We start from the raw sequence: 18,099 nt of genomic DNA on the forward strand, positions 1-18,099 counted from the left end.
ACTTTTACTTTAACTTTTTAAGCCGATTAACTTCATAATTGAATTGAAAAGTTTTTTCGAGTGACTTATGTCTCAGTACAGTTGCCACTTGCATTGGCAAACAAACAAACAAAGAGGGAAAAAATGTTATAGACTCTTCATTCTTTGGCTTGGAAATAGAATGGAAGTTAAAAACAAAACAAGGAAAGGCAAAAAAGCGTAGAACTAAAGTTTTTCATAAATATTTATGACTTTATTAAAGGTGGTTTGAAGAAAAACTATGAACGACATCAACAACGACGACGAAGTAGTTGAAGGCTATACATATCTGACTCCGACATGCCGGCTGCTGATTTGCTTGGCTTGGCTGTCTGTTTGCATTATTGCGATAGCGGAAGAGTTACAAACTTTAATGTATAGAATATGTCAAATGACGGAATGAGTAGTCGAGTCGAGTAGTGAATGAGTGAATGAATGCATAAAATCTAAACAAAACAACAGCAGACAACAACAACAACTTTTCCTTAGCCTCTGCAACCATTGTTGCTTTGTTTTTATTTACTACCTATTTTTGTGCGTTTGAATGTTACCACACACACAACCCCCTCCCGACCCATAATGTCTGGAAAGATCATCATAATGGCAAATGAAAAGTTTGCAAAGTGTGTAACACAAAATACAGAAGGATTTATAAAACAAAGATTTGTACAGCAACAACGCACAGGGAAGAACAGACAGACAGGACATACTACCAACTGGAGAGACAAACGGATAGAAAGAAACAAAGAGATTATCATGTTATGGATTATGTATCAACAATTTATTCTTCATCTTCTGCTTTTGTCGCCTTTATCTTGCAGTTTTGTACAAGTTCGCCAAGTATTGACAGCGAATATAAGAAAATATCTTCATTAGTATTCAATAGATATGGTTTTATGGAATAATTGGATTTATATTAACTTTGTTGGGCAAATAATCCTCAAAACAGCAGCAAAAAAACTACAGACAAGCAAAAAGAAAAAAAATACACAAACACTTGTTTTTGTTTTAGTTTCTTCGGCAAGTTTCAATAAACTGTGGCTTAAGAAAGTGTAAAGTAGTTCGTGGCATTGTTAGAAAAAAAAACAAATGAGAATTTATGTGAGTTACATATACTGTTCCATAAATAAGATAAGGTTTTATTATTCATTATTATTCTAGAGAATTAGCGAAAAAAATTAGGTCGTATACATGACGACAATACTAATACGTCTATATGTATGTACGTTAAAAAGCAATGCACATTTTTTGCAATTTGGAAGGACATAGTGCTGCTCAAAACTGTTGCAACTGAGATGACTTTATCAATATTTTTATGTTCCTGAGGATATTTATGGATTGAAATGCATATGGTAATATTCAAAAATGTTTTACAATCGTTGAAGTTTAGGTTCACCATTTAATAAGTCGCGAACTGTCAATATATTTTATACAATATGAATATATTTGTATTAATTGAAGCGTTTTAGCCGGGGTCGCATAAAATGAACCATAACAAATAATTTATGTGGAAGCTGTGTTGGTGGTAATATTAAAAAATGGGCAAACATGTGTTGAAGTTTACAAGTTTTTTTGTGTTCTTTCTTGATTTCTGGTCAAACCACGGAAAATTAATACCTGAGCTCAAAGAAAGATTTGAAGAATACCCCTTGGGCAACATGGTTCTAATGTATGACTTTTCGATATATACACGGCATCTCCCTAAAATCGATGCTGACATTTTGAAGTTTTGGAATCTGGGTTTTTTGAATTTTTCTTATAATTGGAGGGCGCAACCAGATAATTACCCAAACTATTTATTGGATTGTAGAACTCATGATTCCACGTCGTTTGATGTATATCTTATGAGTGTGCTTCATACAGCTTCCTAGTGATAGGAGTCCAAAGTTGAAATTTTGGTGCGTAAATTTTCTTTAAAAACCTATTTTTTGGCTTCAAAATTTACAACTGTGACTCAGGTACCCTTGAACCCCGCGTGATTTTAGTTTTTTTACGCGCCGGATCTAATGAACCCTTCCGCTTTTAAATCCATCCACTAAATCGGCGGTTATAGATACCTTGAAAGTAGGAAATACTGCAAAATTATATTTCGATGATTCCGCGCATTGAACCGCGATTTTCTTTGGTTATTTTTACATAAATGGAATCCTTTATACGCGATTATATTATTTTCCAAAACCGTGTGGCATAAACTACCGAGATTCTGGAGTAATATTCGTATTTCGTATAAAATAGAATTTGGTAGCACATCCGCGGTTCTTGACGAATTTGTTTAAAATTTGTTATAATGACGTATTTTTTATAGGCGGTCACTGAAATCGGATGCGCCTTATAATCTTATGTACATCGCGCAATTTTTACCCACATAAAGGTTTTTTGAACAGTAAGATGCAGCCGACGGCACACTTTTGCCGCTGAATGAAAAGTGGAAAAATCGCTACATATTGATAGAGATGCACTCGCTGTATATGAAAAGCGCATGCGCCTTAACTGATTTTAACGAATTCGCGAATTATACGTTTTTTAACTTTTATGTTTTTTCTTTGGTTGTAATTTTAATATTACTTTCTATTTCATAATCCTATTGTTTATCAAAGTATGCAAATACACTTTCGGGTTTGTCATCGCATTTTCCCTGAAGAAGTTTCAGCGAAGTCCGTCAGTCTTTGCATCGAATTTTAGCGAAATAGTAGAATAACTCCCAAAAATGTTTTTTCTATTTTTCGTATTAAATAAAAAAATATATTTTTGAAATAATATTCCATCAATAAGTTTTCGTCTTTTGTTGTTGCTGTAATATGTCAGTTATAAATCCTATCGTTAAAATTTTGGTCTCATATTTTTCTACGCGTTTTCTAGAATCTGTACGTATTTTTAATTTATTTTTTTCGAGTTTTATTTGGACTTTAAATTAGAATAAATTAAATTTACTCCAAGATTTTTTCCATATTTCTTGATTTTCCGCGAAAATAGAAATACATTTAGTAAATATTTAGGCATCTACGGATAGATATTAAATGCTGTTAACGCTTTATATATACATTTTCTTATTACAGCAAAAATTGAATTTTTAAATATTTGTTCTCTATAAGGGAATAAAACCCCCCATAACTTTGGAGCGCAGCATCCAATTTTGTGAACGCGAACAGATTTGAAACCACGACTTTTTTCTTCATCTATGTTCCAAAAATTGCGGATGTGCTCGCAAAATTTTTTTTAACATTTCTTCCAATGTAATTGCAAAAGAAATTTGAAATTTACCATATACATATTTTTGTATGTTTATGGCTACCCTTTCAAGATTTAAAACATAATTTGTAATTATTGCACGTATTTTACAAAATTATAATATAACTAAGCTGGAACTCACTTTTGGTCCTATTCAAAACATTTGAAACTGAGAAAGTTTGATTCAAAATTTGGGGACATTATTTTTGTTTTTATAATATATTGTTGGTTAATAATTTTATTTATTATTTGGGCACATTATTAATGAAGTCAGTGAACTAAATAAATTATTATATCCTTTAGAATCCTGTGTTCTGAGAATAACAGTTGAAGACCAAGGTTTTATTCGATATTTTATAGTCTAGAGTTTATTTTAGAGACCCGGAACCTCCAATATAAATTTAGATCACTTAAACAGATCGAGTCCGATAAGAATGCAAAAAGTTACACGTACGTTTAGTGCCGGTATCACGTCAAAATACCCTATTATACAACACTACTGGTGGGTATATGGTTGGATTTTGACATGTTTTATGCCCAGTTATTTCTTAAATCTATTATTCTCATGCTTTCAGCACAATACCTGCCTATAAAAATACATTCAAATCAATGTATAACACCTTCTAGGTATTGGGTCAGCCTTTGTCGGTGTTAAGCATTTTTATACCCTCAGCCTTTAGGCTAGAAAGGGTATGTACTAGGCCGGGGAGATTTGAAAACCTTAATGGGCTCTTCGCGTTTATTATTCCTGGGATTGAACTAAGCAAAAAAGTCTACTAGGCGTTAAAATCGAGCCTCCCGATTTTGACTTTAAGTTTTTTATCAACGTTTTGTGGACATTTTGGCATATAACAGCCAAACCATTGAGATTTTCGATCGAACACAAGGACAACTATTGTAGCAAACACAATAATTAGACACTCTGTAATACATCGCTAAAGTATTGGAATGTTCCTTCAGGCAGTTTTGGCCTTTAGAAGGTGCATCCTTCTTCCTTTTAAATGGGCGAATAATATCTTTCGAACAAGTTATTATTTTTTTAAATCGGTTAACAAATGGCTATGTTACAGTGGCTTAAATCTGAAAACCCCCACAAAAAAAAACTATAATTGAATTTCTCATAATTTTGGAAAATATAATGTTTTTTTATTTGGTCCATACTTTGCACATCGTGAAATTTCTACCAGACTTAGATGATGTTCCAATATGGACTCAATCGACCCACGGGTACCTCCCACACAAAATTTCGGATAAGTTCAGTTTAGAAAATAGCCTAAAAGTTGCAAAGAGCCTTATGACACCGTGTGTAGTGGTAGGAGCGCAAGAAAACTCTCGAACGGATCTGCATATTCGGTCCAAAATTTGGCCTTCGTAATATTTTGTCCAAACTTAGTTTAAATTCGCAGATAAGCCATATCGGTCCACTCCTTCAGGTACCTCCACCACAAAAGTTTAAAAATGTTCGGAAAATTGTACGCACGATAACTTTTGAAGGGAGTGACCGATGTAATCCATACTTTGCACATCCTAATATATCTACCAGATATAGACCAGGTTCGAATATGGACTATATTTGTCTACTCCTTCTGGTACCTCTCACACAAAATTTTGGATATGTTCACTTTAAGACCTGCTCTCGAATCACTTTGATTTTTGTTGAAGCGATTTGCATTCGCTACCTCCATTACGACGGTAAAAGTTTTTTAGGGGCAAGTCCATATTTCTTGGGAAAACAGCCCGAAAGGTGTAAAAAACCCCTGTGTCACCATATGTGGCGGTCTGAGAGCACGATAACTCTCGAATTGTTCAACCGACTTGGTCCAACATTTGGTCTTCGTCATATTATATCCAAACATAGTTTCATGGGCAATACCGGTCCACAACTTTTGGTACTTCACCCTAATATTTAAAAAATTTCACTAAAATGCTAGGACGATATCACTTGAATGGGGCAACCAATTTGGTCCAAACTTTGGATCTCCTAATATTTTATCAAAATGTAGTTTAACTTCTAAAATGGCCCATATCGGTCCTCCCTAAGGGTACCTGCACTACAAAAGTTCAACATTTGTGTCTTAGTGCAGTTAATTTCTAATCCACATTTTTGGCGGCAAGTTTAAATGTTCAAAAAGGGCCACAAAATTCTGAAGAGACCTTAAATACATTCGATCTGTCCGGAGGTGAAAGTTTCGCTTCACATTGGCTGAGGGTATATATCTGTCGACAAAGCTGACTGACACTTTTTACTTGTTTTAACTTCCGTTGATGACCTCTTTGAGACCTGCATACTAATTCGTAAGATTATTTGATAATCCCTTGTATTCCATTGTCCATTCACATCTTTCCCTTTTTATGGCGATTTGACCACTTTTTACGCGTTATCCTGCTCAATTTTAGATATGTTACTGTTCCTGTATTTACTTTTGGACTGCGTTTTGTTCGTTATTGTTAAAAAATAAGCATTTTTGTAAATCTTTGATATAAATTTCGTGCCATAATTTTTGTTTTTCTTAAAAATGTTGACATCTCTTGTTTTCGGCATACTTGTCTGTCAAAGGGTATAAAATGTACTCCTAGGTGGGATAAAATGTACTTTACATGACAGCTTTTTGCACCCTCCTTCTGATTGAAAACACTGTGCAACACGAAAATTATTAACCATATTCTGACACCGCAGCGTGATGGAAGACCAAAAAAGAGAGGACACGTGTCTCGCCGTTTTTTCGTATCTCATCAACTTTCGCGGTTATAGGCCTCCAAAAGTTTGAGGCTTTGATGTAAAAAGGGTCATTTAGTCAGGACTATAACTTCCAAACCGTTAAGAAATTTGAATTTATCTCAGGATAAAAGTTGTAGCTCTTGTCTTAAAGAACAAAAATTGTGAACACATATAATCCATCAAACTTCATCTGTTAGGTCAAAATCGCCATAGTCAAATTTCTTTTAAAAATTGTTCTCACGTTTTGTTATACAGCTATCAAACCGATCAATTTTGAAGCAAACAACCAAATACAAAAATATACCTCAGATCTCAATAAACATCTTTCTAGAATATACGAACTCTTTTTTGATAGCTGTATAACAAAACTTGAGAAAAAATTTTAAAAGAAACTTGACTATGGCGATTTTGACCTTACAGATGAAGTTTGATGGATTATATGTGTTCACAATTTTTGTTCTTTAAGACAAGAGCTACAACTTTGCCTCTGAGATAAATTCAAATTTCCTAACGGTTTGGAAGATATAGCCCCGACTAAATGACCCTTTTTACATCAAAGCCTCAAACCTTTGGAGGCCTATAACCGCGAAAGTTGATGAGATAGGGAAAAACGGCGAGACACGTGTCTTCTCATTTTTGGTCTTCCATCACGCTGCGGTGTCAGAATATGGTTAATAATTTTCGTGTTGCACAGTGTTTTCAATCAGAAGGAGGGTGCAAAAAGCTGTCATGTAAAGTACATTTTATCCCACCTAGGAGTACATTTTATACCCTTTGACAGACAAGTATGCCGACATGACTCAAAAAATAACACACAGTGAAACTATCGTATGTCAATTAATACAAAAACCTTGTCAAAGATAATGTAATAGATATTCGAACCACGTAGTTGCATATGTTGTGGGCAGACTAAAACATGTAGTCCTCCGTTATTTATTAACACATAAGTTTTAATAACTGAATAATAATTTTTAAATCTTGGAAATAGGGTCAATAAGGCATCAACTTACAAATATAACCATATTTCGAAACCCAAAATGTCCCTAAAAATTGATTAAATGTGATGGAGGCATCTCAGTTGCAAATGTTTGGAGCAGCACTGTATGTAAAAAAGTACTCAGAAATGTTACAAATACAACAAAATACCTCTATCAGAACTCTCTGTCGACGGCTTCGTCATAAACTTTGTTGCTTATCTATTTATTTTTAGTAGAATATGTATTCCAAATCAAACACCCCATTCAACATTTTTAGACCACAACGCGTATACATAACGACAGCACGTATACGTGTTGGTGAACAATATATTATCTTCATTTCAAATGTCCTATTTTTAACTGCGATATTTCCCAAATAAATTTATTTCCAATTTTCTCTTTAATGTCTACTTTATTACCTAAATAAATTTGTCAATTATTTATCTATACATGGTAATTTGTATTTGTTCTACTTTTATAAATTATTACAAACATATAATTTACAGCCACCATCAGGTCGTTTTGGAAACACACACACGAACGCATGCTAAAAATGCACAACAAAGAGAAACAAAATAGACAAGCAACTTTGAATACACCATACGCGGCGGCTGGCTCATAAAGTAAAAATTTTTAATAATATTTTCATGTTAAGAGGAAAAATTACGTTGAAATGTTTCCTGTGTGTCGCTAGAATTTCATTGTAAAATATCGTTTCCCTCTTTATATCCGCCTATAAATATCAATGCATAACAGGATATACCATCCATCGTTCAGACATAAGTAGTCGTCGTTTGTGGTACATAAAATATCCATAAATATGATGGCTCATTTCGTTTTTGTGTCTGTGTTGTGCTGCTTGTTTTAAATTGCATCCTGTTTATGTGTATGTGTATAAAACACACGCACACATATTTACCATCCATTTACATTCTATAATAATTCATTATTTAAATGAAATCTCATAGGCTGTCGTTTTTCGTTTTGTTGCTGCTTTTCCACTGATTTTTTGTGGTCGACATTCCCATGTATTCGTGGGTATGCTTTTGGGTAGCAGTGGACTGACACAATGTCCTTGCATAAATGAAAATGTAAATATTATATAATATAATTTACATAAATGACAGACAATTCAATTAATAATGCAACAAATTAGGTTATGGTTTTCAAACTTTAAATGGTGTCATAAAATGCCCACTTTTTTAACACTTCATAAAAATGTAGGTGATAGGTATTTACCAAACACAACACAACCACACTTCAATAAATATGCAGGGTAAAAGCAAACACATGCCGGCGCACTCGGAAAACTATTTAAGTAGGTGGTTACATTGCAAAGTTAAATAAAGTGGAATCTCAATAAGTTGTAATGACAATTTAATGGATTTTTTAATGGGTTTCGATATTTTTTAAACGTTGGGATTAAAAAAAGTATAAAAGAACCTCAAGTGTCTAACAGGTTGTTACGAGGCATTCTATTTAGCGTGATTTTACTGTATAATGCACTCAATTTTGTAGTCCAAAATACTACAAATGTCAAAATAAAAACTGCTTAATCAGTGACGTATTCTGATTTTTGAATTTTTCCGAGATTTTTTGAATACTTTTTAGAAATTGGCAATTTCTCTAATATTTTCCTAGAAATTGTACAATGCAGTACACATTGTAGTTGCATGATGAATGACAAAAATGAACACTAGCAAGCATGATGAATCTTCGTTCCTATATCTAATCGCTATTCCCAGCAAAATAAATTGGAAGTAGTGCTAGTTCTTTCACGGCATGTTTTGATGCAGTTCAAACGGAGTCGTGAAAAAGGCACTCCAATTCCTCACAATTTAACAGCACCCGGATGCAGTCCAAACGGAGTCCTGAAAAAGGCACTCCATTCGCAGCATTTTATTAGCAGTTGTTAGAGATCCCTACAAGTACATAAATCAGTTTGTACATCTCTAGATGCAGCGGCATACATTTTCCAAAAAGAGATGAGCGTGTTAACATTTTCAAAAATTTGTTAATATAAAATAAAAAATATTTAATTTGCGAAAATTTTTTCGTTAAGTCACGAAATCTTAACTGGTGATGGGGAGACAATATCAAACCCATTTAGCAGATGAAGCAAGAACAGTCCAGCTTGGATTAAATGGAGAGCGGAGGAAACACGCATGGTTGCGATTGAATTCAATGGAGAATTTTCATAATTTGTGTTAATGTAATAAAGTTCTTAATATTTTTGTTTTACACAAATAATAAATGCATTTTATTTGTTCTGGGATATTTTGTAATGGCTTGCACAAATTCCATTCTGTATCAAAATACGTGCTTTGGACTGTATCATATTCTACCCCAAAGGGTTAGTTAAAATGCAATGCCAAAGGGTCAGTTAAAATGCAGTGCAATGGAGTGCCTCTTTCCGGGGTCACGCTCTTGTAAAAAGAATGAGTGAAAAATGCATAATTTGATGCACTTCCAAATCACTTGTACATATGATTTAACTTCCTCTTTGGAGGCAAACTTTTTCTGGGTTGTTAGTGATTTTTGTTCGGTTGTTGTCGAAAAACAAAGTGATTGGCTATAAAATTCGCATATACAATTTTTAAATAAAATGGAACATATAATTCAAGCTAGTGTTGATTCAATATACTTCGTAGAAGTCGTTTACATAGCACGGTGTGCCTTAACCAAATTTAAATGGAAAGTGCTTACACCTGGGAAGTTTTTGCAGATTCTGAAACTACAATGCTCATAGATGAGAAATATCAAGAAACAAAAAAATTCGCCGGAGGGATTTTCAAATAAATCGCGATTTAAATTCACATTTTAAGGGGTTCTTTAGGTTTTCACGATTTTGCTGGGAAACCGCGGGTCCTATGTAAATCGGCCTAAAGAAAATGTTGTAGCTGTAAAAATTCTGCACAAGATTGACTTTTATGATATTTTCGTAGGTTTTACCGTTTTTGAGACATAGAAGTTCAAATTTAGACAATGCACTGACTGTTTCGCCTCCTTATAAAACAATATCATGCCCAGTGCGTCTTAACTAGATGGGAAGATTTCGCGGATTCTGAAACAGCAATGTTCATAGATGAGAACTTAACTAGATGGGAAGATTTCGCGGATTCTGAAACAGCAATGTTCATAGATGAGAAATATCAAGAAACAAAAAAATTCGCCGGAGGGATTTTCAAATAAATCGCGATCAAAATTCTCAATTTTAGGGTTTTTTTAGGTTTTCACGATTTTGCGGTTACTAAGCAAGTCGTATCGAAATGAGTCTAAAGAAAATGTTGTAGATGTGAAAATTCTCTACCAGACTGAACTTTAGGTTTTTTCGTAGGTTTTACCATTTATGAGATATAGAGGTTAAGTTCAAGTTTTTAGGTTTTTATCTTAAGTCTTCAAGATTTTACTTGGAAACCGCAAGTCATATCACAATGGGACTAAAGAAAATGTTGAAGCTGTGAAAATTCTCTACAAGATTGCATGATTTATTTTTTCCTAAGTTGTACCATTTTCAAGATATATAAGTTTAATTTGGGAAATTGCAGTAATGACATTGTTTTATAAGTAGGCGATACAGTCCGGTCATTGTCTCAATTTGAATTTCTATATTTCAAAAACGGTGAAACCTACGAAAATATCGTAAAGGTCAATCTTGTGGGGAATTTTCACAGCTACAATATTTTCTTTATGCCCATTTACATAGGCCTCGCGGTTTCCAAGCAAAATTGTGAAGACCTAAAGAACCCCAAAAAATGTGAATTTTAATCGCGATTTATTTGAAAATCCCTCCGGCGATTTTTTTTGTTTCTTGATATTTCTCATCTATGAGCATTGTAGTTTCAGAATCTGCAAAAACTTCGCAGGTGTAAGCACCTTCCATTTAAATTTAGTTAAGGCGCACCGTGATTGTTTTACTATTAACAACACATTGATAACAACAGGGAAATCATTAGAGCGTTTGGGGTGGAGCTTGTTCTGTGTTGTGTCAATATAAAAGGCGTCAGAGCCTAAGAATTTTTTCCGATTTTTTTTTCAGAAAATCTAAATTTTTCTTCGAATTTCTCAGAATTTCTTTCCGAATTCAGACCAATTTTCTTCACAAAATCTAAATTTTTCACCGAATTTTCTAGAATTTGTTTCCGTATTCTGAACGATTTCTGTCAGAAAACCTAAATTTTTCTCCGAATTATCCAAGAATTTACATCTGAAGTCGGACCGATTCGTCGCGAAATATATATTTTTTAGAATTTCCTTCGAAAATTAGTTCTGAATTCGGTGACCACGTCCATACAACTTTCGAACCGAATTTGGCATCAGAAACGGAAATTTGTTCAGAGATTCTGTCCGAATTCGAAACGAATTCGGAAAAAAAAGTCAGTTGGGATGTTATGAAATCCTACATTTTTTCACCTTCGGAAGAGTTTTTTTTCAGTTGTTTCCAATAAAGATTGAAGGACGTCTGCAATTCAGTAAAATCGGGAAAACGGTCAAGTGACTACTCGTGACTTCACGAATCAGGTTATAGAAAAGAAATCAGTTGAATTGCAACGATAACAGGGATAGCGATACACTTTCTTCAGTTTTAGTAGTTCACTGCAGATCCATTAGGGTCACGAGGGTAAAATTATTTTGTAGCTTTTAGTCCATTTATAAGTAAAACACTGTAGCTTAGTTTTTACAAATTAATTTTTATTTATACAATGCATATTAAATTCAAGTACTTTATTATCTCTGCCTTACGGAACCTGTGTTTTTAAGCAGTAGATATCCTTTGAAAATTCCACGGAATTTCAATATACTTTTTTTTACAAAATAATAATATCAATGACAACGTTGACTTTCATAATTTCACAATGATGTTATTTAAGAAGATGGCGGATGTATTTTTGTTGTTGTTTCTCATTACAATAATACTAACAATGTTCATGAGCCTGACATTCACGTCACTAATGACATGTGTCACATAGTCAGCCAGGCAGAAGGATACGCAAAATATTCTGTTAAACAGATAGCATGTCCGGGCGTTATGGTCATTTATGCAAACATGTGCAGCGTTTTATATGTGCATAGTTTTACACTTGTATTTGCATTTGCACATTTACAAAACATGTGAACATACACACACACACACACATCTACCTATGGTTGTAAGTAGGTGAGTCAATATTTGATACATTCACTATATAAAATCATATTTACGCTTACAACCTGGCCTCACATTAGTTAGTCGGGACATACCAATGAGCTAACGGTTGAATTTTCAGTGATCAACGGATGCTTGCGCGGACAGACATCGTGTTTTGCTTTGTCCTAAAGTATACGTGAACACATGTACTATTAATATTATGAACATCCTTTTTAGTTGACATTAAATGCAGCAAGGACATGTGCATATCCACCAGCACGGACCTGCATCAATGTGTCACTTTGTGCGTGCTAGTTATGGTGGCATTTATGAACATTGACGCATGCCATGCGTGTGTGCGTGAGTGGAGCTTGCTTTACATCGCAGAAGCTTTGGCAACCGATGTGACTGTGTCTGTGTCGAGTGTATTATAACAATTCACTCTGTGTTGACAGTTTGTTATACGACTTAATACACGGCAAGGATATTTATGAGTTTGTATTATGGATATTTCGCTGTTAATTTCCGCCTCGCTCCAATGATTCACTTTTGCCATCGTCGTTTTATTTGAGCCATCGATATACATGGAGCTGTTGTTTGGCAATCACTGTTGCAAACTGGGGAAATTTGCAAACGAAATGAGCGAAACGACACACGGCAAATAGTCGTTATGATATCATGGAATCAATTCATTCATTCATCGTTATGTAAACGAGTAGGCTTCCTAAGAGCTGACATTCGACCACCACCACCAACATCAGCAGGAGCGGTAGCAGCAGCAACAGCATCAGCAGTCAACGAGCCAACCAGCATGTCATTCAAAGGCATTTAATGAATTGACAGACAACGATTAAATGAAAGCCCTTGAGGCAACACAAAAAAAAAAAAAAAACAGCAGCAAATACAACCAAAATGGTTTTTATTTTATCGAGTGAAAAATGAGAAAACGGAAATTTGAATCTTTGCTGCATTTGGTGATAACGGAAAATTTGGAAAATAATTCATGTTCAGCATTATTGGAAACATTTGACATTTGACATGTATTCATTTACAAACGAATGTATTCAGTGACATGTAAAGCCGATAAGATAGTAGTTCAATAGTTAGAAGGGATGTGCAAAACAAAATTACAAAAAAGAAAAAAAAAAGAAAACTAACTGCAAATGGGACTAAAATAAGCGTTACAATTACAATGGAGCAGGGGCGTCAACTTGATGAAATAAATGGGATATACATACATATTCTATAGAACATCAAAACCCTAGCCAATATTAAGACTTATAGTTTATTCGTTTTTTATCATATGATTGGGATTGCAAATTAGTACTATTTTGTACAATTTTTATATTTAGTTGTGCTTTCCCCTTCTTCAAAAATTTGCACTTCTAATTAAACAGAAATGAAATAGCGTGACGCTCTCTCGTATTATTTTTTACGAAACAAATTTAAAACTCAAAATGATTATGTAGGTTTTTGTACACAAAAAAATTGCAAAACTTCTCAAATATATGAAAGAATGTTATACAATTTGTATATTATTACAGATTCTTCAACAGAGTCATTATTTAAAGACAAACACCATTAGAATCGTATACTTAACGACAATTAATATACGCACTTGTGCACTAATACAAAATTCCACAATTATGATAGGCGTTTTGTTTGTCACTTCATAGGTATACTAGGGTTATGACTTTTCGAAATTTATTCTCAAAAATGATTTCCTGTAGCACGGATGAATGAACTTTTATATCTTGATCACTAAAATAACGTTTATTCCATTGAAATATAAAAAATCGATTTAAAAAAAATATAAAAGTTTTTCTCAAAAATTATTTCCTGTTGCACGAACTTAAGCCAATAATAGCTAAAATAACATTTATTCCATTTAAATATTAAAAAGGCTCATACACAAACCAATTTGAAAAAAAAAAATGATTTTTTGTTTTTGTTAAAAAATCATATCTTTAAAAAAAGCGTTTACAACATTTTTATGATTCTCAGAATTAAAGAAAATTAGTGAGAAACAAATGTTATGTCAGTTTCTCAAATGGCTTTAAGGTTTACTTTCAATTATATTTCTGTTTACAGTGACTTCAAAAATTGCCCATAATTCTTTTAAATTCAAATTTTAAAATCATTCTTTGCGTGAGGTTTTTTCACCGAATCCCCTTATAATTAAGATGTTATGTAATCTTATGTAGGAACTCATCACGCTATAATGCAGGAAAATGAAGTTGTAAAAAAGTTATAACACTAACCCCCATTATTATAAGTCTTCTTTTGCTATAGTTTGGATTTACCGAACAGATTTATAGTGTTCCGGTTAACTTTAAGTTAAAACTGATGATTGTATTTCAAGGATGAGCTTCTTGGCATTAACTTTCAATGTAAAAATTGTATTTTAAATGCCTCCAAATTGGTTTATTTTTCGTTTTCAAATCCATCAAATAGTTAAATAACACATATAATAATGGCCCTAAGGTATACATTACAATTAAATAATTAATCAATAATATTTGAAAAATTGTCACTTACCTGATCGGTAAAATTATCCGTATGAAACATAACTTTCACATAACTTGTTTCACTGATAAATGTTTGCGGTTGTTCTGCTTCGCCACAAAACATACCCGGTTCTCGACGATTTGACACATCCGTTTTGGCATTGCCATCCACAATCTAAAAAGTCGAAAGAAGAAATTGAATATCAGAAAAAAAAAACAATAACAACAACAGCACAATTGTTTATTAAAAATTGAAATTCATCACACGATTGAATTCAAAGAAAACATCAAAAATAGAACAACACATATTTTTCTCCATTCTCTCTGCTTCTCTTTCTCTTCCCATGAAATTTTCAATTCGATTGCCTGTTTTTGTGACTTGTTATTTTGTAAATATGTTTCCAAGTGTATTCTATGTGATAGCTATTCGTATGAGATAAGGATATATGATTTCGACAAAGTGCTTTTGGTGGGTAGAGGCCAAAGCAAATAAATATGAAGATGTCAACTAGAGGATGATTATTCCCATATGTCATCATTTATGCTGAAAGTGTAGCCAAAAAGCAACGTTCAACTCCAGAGAAAAGTGAACGAACGATGCTGTTTGTATTGCTTGTTGTATAAATAAGACGAGGTGGGTGTATCAATGAAGGAAAATGTATTTCTTAGTAAATAGCAAAAATATAAAAACTGATAAGTAACTTGAATATCGGGGGAATTGAAGTCCGGAATTTGGGGAAGCCATTTTCACCATCCTCGTTATGTGCCTGAAAATTGGTTCAATTGGGATAGTGAAGAAACATCCAATAATTTCGGGAGGATCATCAACATCACTGCTTAAAAATTATGGTGGTAATCTGCAATCACAACAGATAGCCACAGCATATTCCACTCAACTGGCCCAACTGCTTAATCAAAGCACTCCTCGTCCCGATAACATATCAGGACAATGGCAAAACATTGGCCACTCTATGCAAAAAGCCGCAAAATCAGTACTTGGATACCAGAGACCTCCACCAAGGAATCCATGGTATGACCAGGAGCGTCGTGCTGCTACCGAAGAGAAAAATGCGGCGTATAAGGCTACTTTACAAACAGTAGCAACGCGTAGCGCACGAAAGAGATATCGGGAGAAAAGGAGAGAGGAGAAACGCCTTTTCCGCAGGAAAAATAGAGAGATGGAAAAGCGGGAGTGTGAACAAAACGAGATGTACAGGAAACAGAATGAAGTCCGAAAATTCTACCAAAGAGTGAAACATCAAACTGATGGCTTTGGAACTGGCACATCCTCCTGTAGAGACCAGCAAGGTAATCTGTTAACTGATACAGATAGTGTGCTAATGATATGGAAAGAGCATTTTTCCAAACTGTTGGTATCCAATTGTAGCGAAGTCGACGAAGATACCACAGATCCAATCCCAGAAGATGGTATTGAATGTATACCACCCGGCCAAGATGAGGTAAAGACAGAATAAACCGACTGAAAAATAATAAGGCAGCAGGAGCCGATGGCTTACCAGCCGAGCTGTTTAAAACCGGAGGCGACACGTTGATAAGGTGTATGCACAGCTAGTTAGCACCATCTGGCAGGAAGAACGCGTACCCGACGATTGGAACCTGAGCATTCTGTGGCCCGTCCATAAGAAAGGAGATAAGACTTTATGCTCCAACTATAGGGGCATAAGTCTACTCCCTATTGCCTACAAGATAGTGTCAGGGATATTGTGCGAATGACTAAGTCCCATGGTCAACGAAATAATTGGACCATACCAATGCGGCTTTAGACCTGGCAAGTCCACCATTGACCAGATATTTACCCTGCGGCAAATCCTGGAGAAGACCCAAGAGATGCAGATCGACACCTACCACCTTTTTGTCGATTATAAAGCAGCCTTCGACAGCCCGCTGCGTTCAAAGGTATTCCAAGCCATGTCTGAATTTGGTATCGACGCGCAATGAGTCCATTGAGCTCGGACCGACTGTGGAAGTTGGTTCCTATAATATTGAGGTAGTAAAAGAGTAAAAGTAACGTCTACCTCGGCACCTCAGTAACAACTACAAACGACATCAGCTGTGAAATAAAAAGAAGAATTGTATTGGCCAACAGATGCTACTTTGGTTTAAGTAAGCAGTTTAAAAACAAAGCCACATCTCGTCAAACAAAAATAACGCTCTATAAAACACTGATACTCCGAAGCCTGGGTACTTACGCAAGCAGACATGACAGTGCTTGGTGTGTTTGAGAGAAAAATTCTTCGAAAGATTTAAAGACCAATCTGCGTTGACGGTGAATATCGACGTCGCATGAACCACGAGCTGTATCTGCTATACAACGACATCAATATTGTTAAACGTATCGAGATCCAGCGATTGCGTTGGCTAGGCCATATCATAAGAATGTGCGATGATGAACCCGCTAAAAAGACGTATAAATACGGACCGCTTGGCGGTGCACGCTGAATTGGCAGGCCAAGAAATAGATGGCACAAATAAGTGGATGATGAGATGAAAAGGCGCGGTATTCCAGAGTGCGAAGCAACAAATAGAGAGAAATGGAGATCTTTTCGTAGTTCGGCCTATGGACCAAATGTTCTGTAATGGGCCAGCTAAGTAAGTATTTCGTTCCAAAATTATGTCAACCCCTTCATACAACTTTCGTTAAGATATCGGTACGATTTCGGATCCGACATTGGACATAGCGTCCGAATTTCGTAGCGATTTCGTTACTATGTCGTACGATTGGTTTGCTGGGATTAGTTCATTTATTGTATTACCATAAATTGTCATACCGATTTCCTAGCCAACTACAAAACGTATACATCTCCCTATACACACGACACACACATGAACACATCTTCAATTTCATAGAATTTGACACATTGCACAAATAGAAATATTTTGTGCAAACATTGGCGTACGTGTGTATATTTTTGGAAAATAATTTAGACTTTTGCTACCATTAGTATGATGTCCATATGCCGGTCTTTTGGCATTCTTCTTAGCCATAAAATATTTTGGTTATCTAGAGATGAAAAATCTTTATTTTGTCAAGATTTTCCAGTAGGAAATTATAAGTGTGTGACAGGTCATGCATTAGGATATATGGTCCAATGGCAATAATGACAACAATCATACACTGTGAGAGAAACACACACACATACATACATATGTATGTCTATGCTGCTTATGCATGTCAGTAAGTCAGTTGAGGTTATATTAAGCAATAAATTTAATTTGATATCTTGGTCCTTTGAGTGCTTGGATATAAGTGAATACATGGTTCTGTGTGCGTAAAGATGTGTGTGTATGCGTGTGTTAATGCTTGTCTACCATAAATCACAATTCCCCAGAGCCTAAAAATGCTAGTCTTTCATTCGACCGGATACAAATGTATGGACATTAACAAATTAGATTTGTTGTCTAAAGACATACACACACACACAGAGAAATGTGTATAAGAAGTCTTTAACTATGTGGGTGTGTTTGTTTGTTTAATTCAAATTATGTACATTTCAGTTAATT

The 18,099-nt window shown here is 34.6% G+C and overlaps 1 protein-coding gene across 10 annotated transcripts in view; it reads right to left on the minus strand.

The window, feature by feature from the left end:
* The window catches only part of LOC141387003 (uncharacterized), a 321,944-nt gene that overhangs the window by 80,000 nt on the left and 223,845 nt on the right, over window positions 1–18,099 (minus strand). For all 10 annotated transcript variants that reach the window (XM_073956005.1, XM_073956002.1, XM_073956006.1 and 7 more), the window contains exon 4: window positions 14,609–14,752. In XM_073956005.1, coding sequence (XP_073812106.1) covers window positions 14,609–14,752 — 144 coding nt within the window. The remainder of the gene's footprint in view (window positions 1–14,608; window positions 14,753–18,099) is intronic.

Source organism: Musca autumnalis, unplaced genomic scaffold, assembly GCF_047663935.1.
Source record: "Musca autumnalis isolate F117 unplaced genomic scaffold, ASM4766393v1 scaffold_5, whole genome shotgun sequence".
NCBI classification, from domain to species: domain Eukaryota; kingdom Metazoa; phylum Arthropoda; class Insecta; order Diptera; family Muscidae; genus Musca; species Musca autumnalis.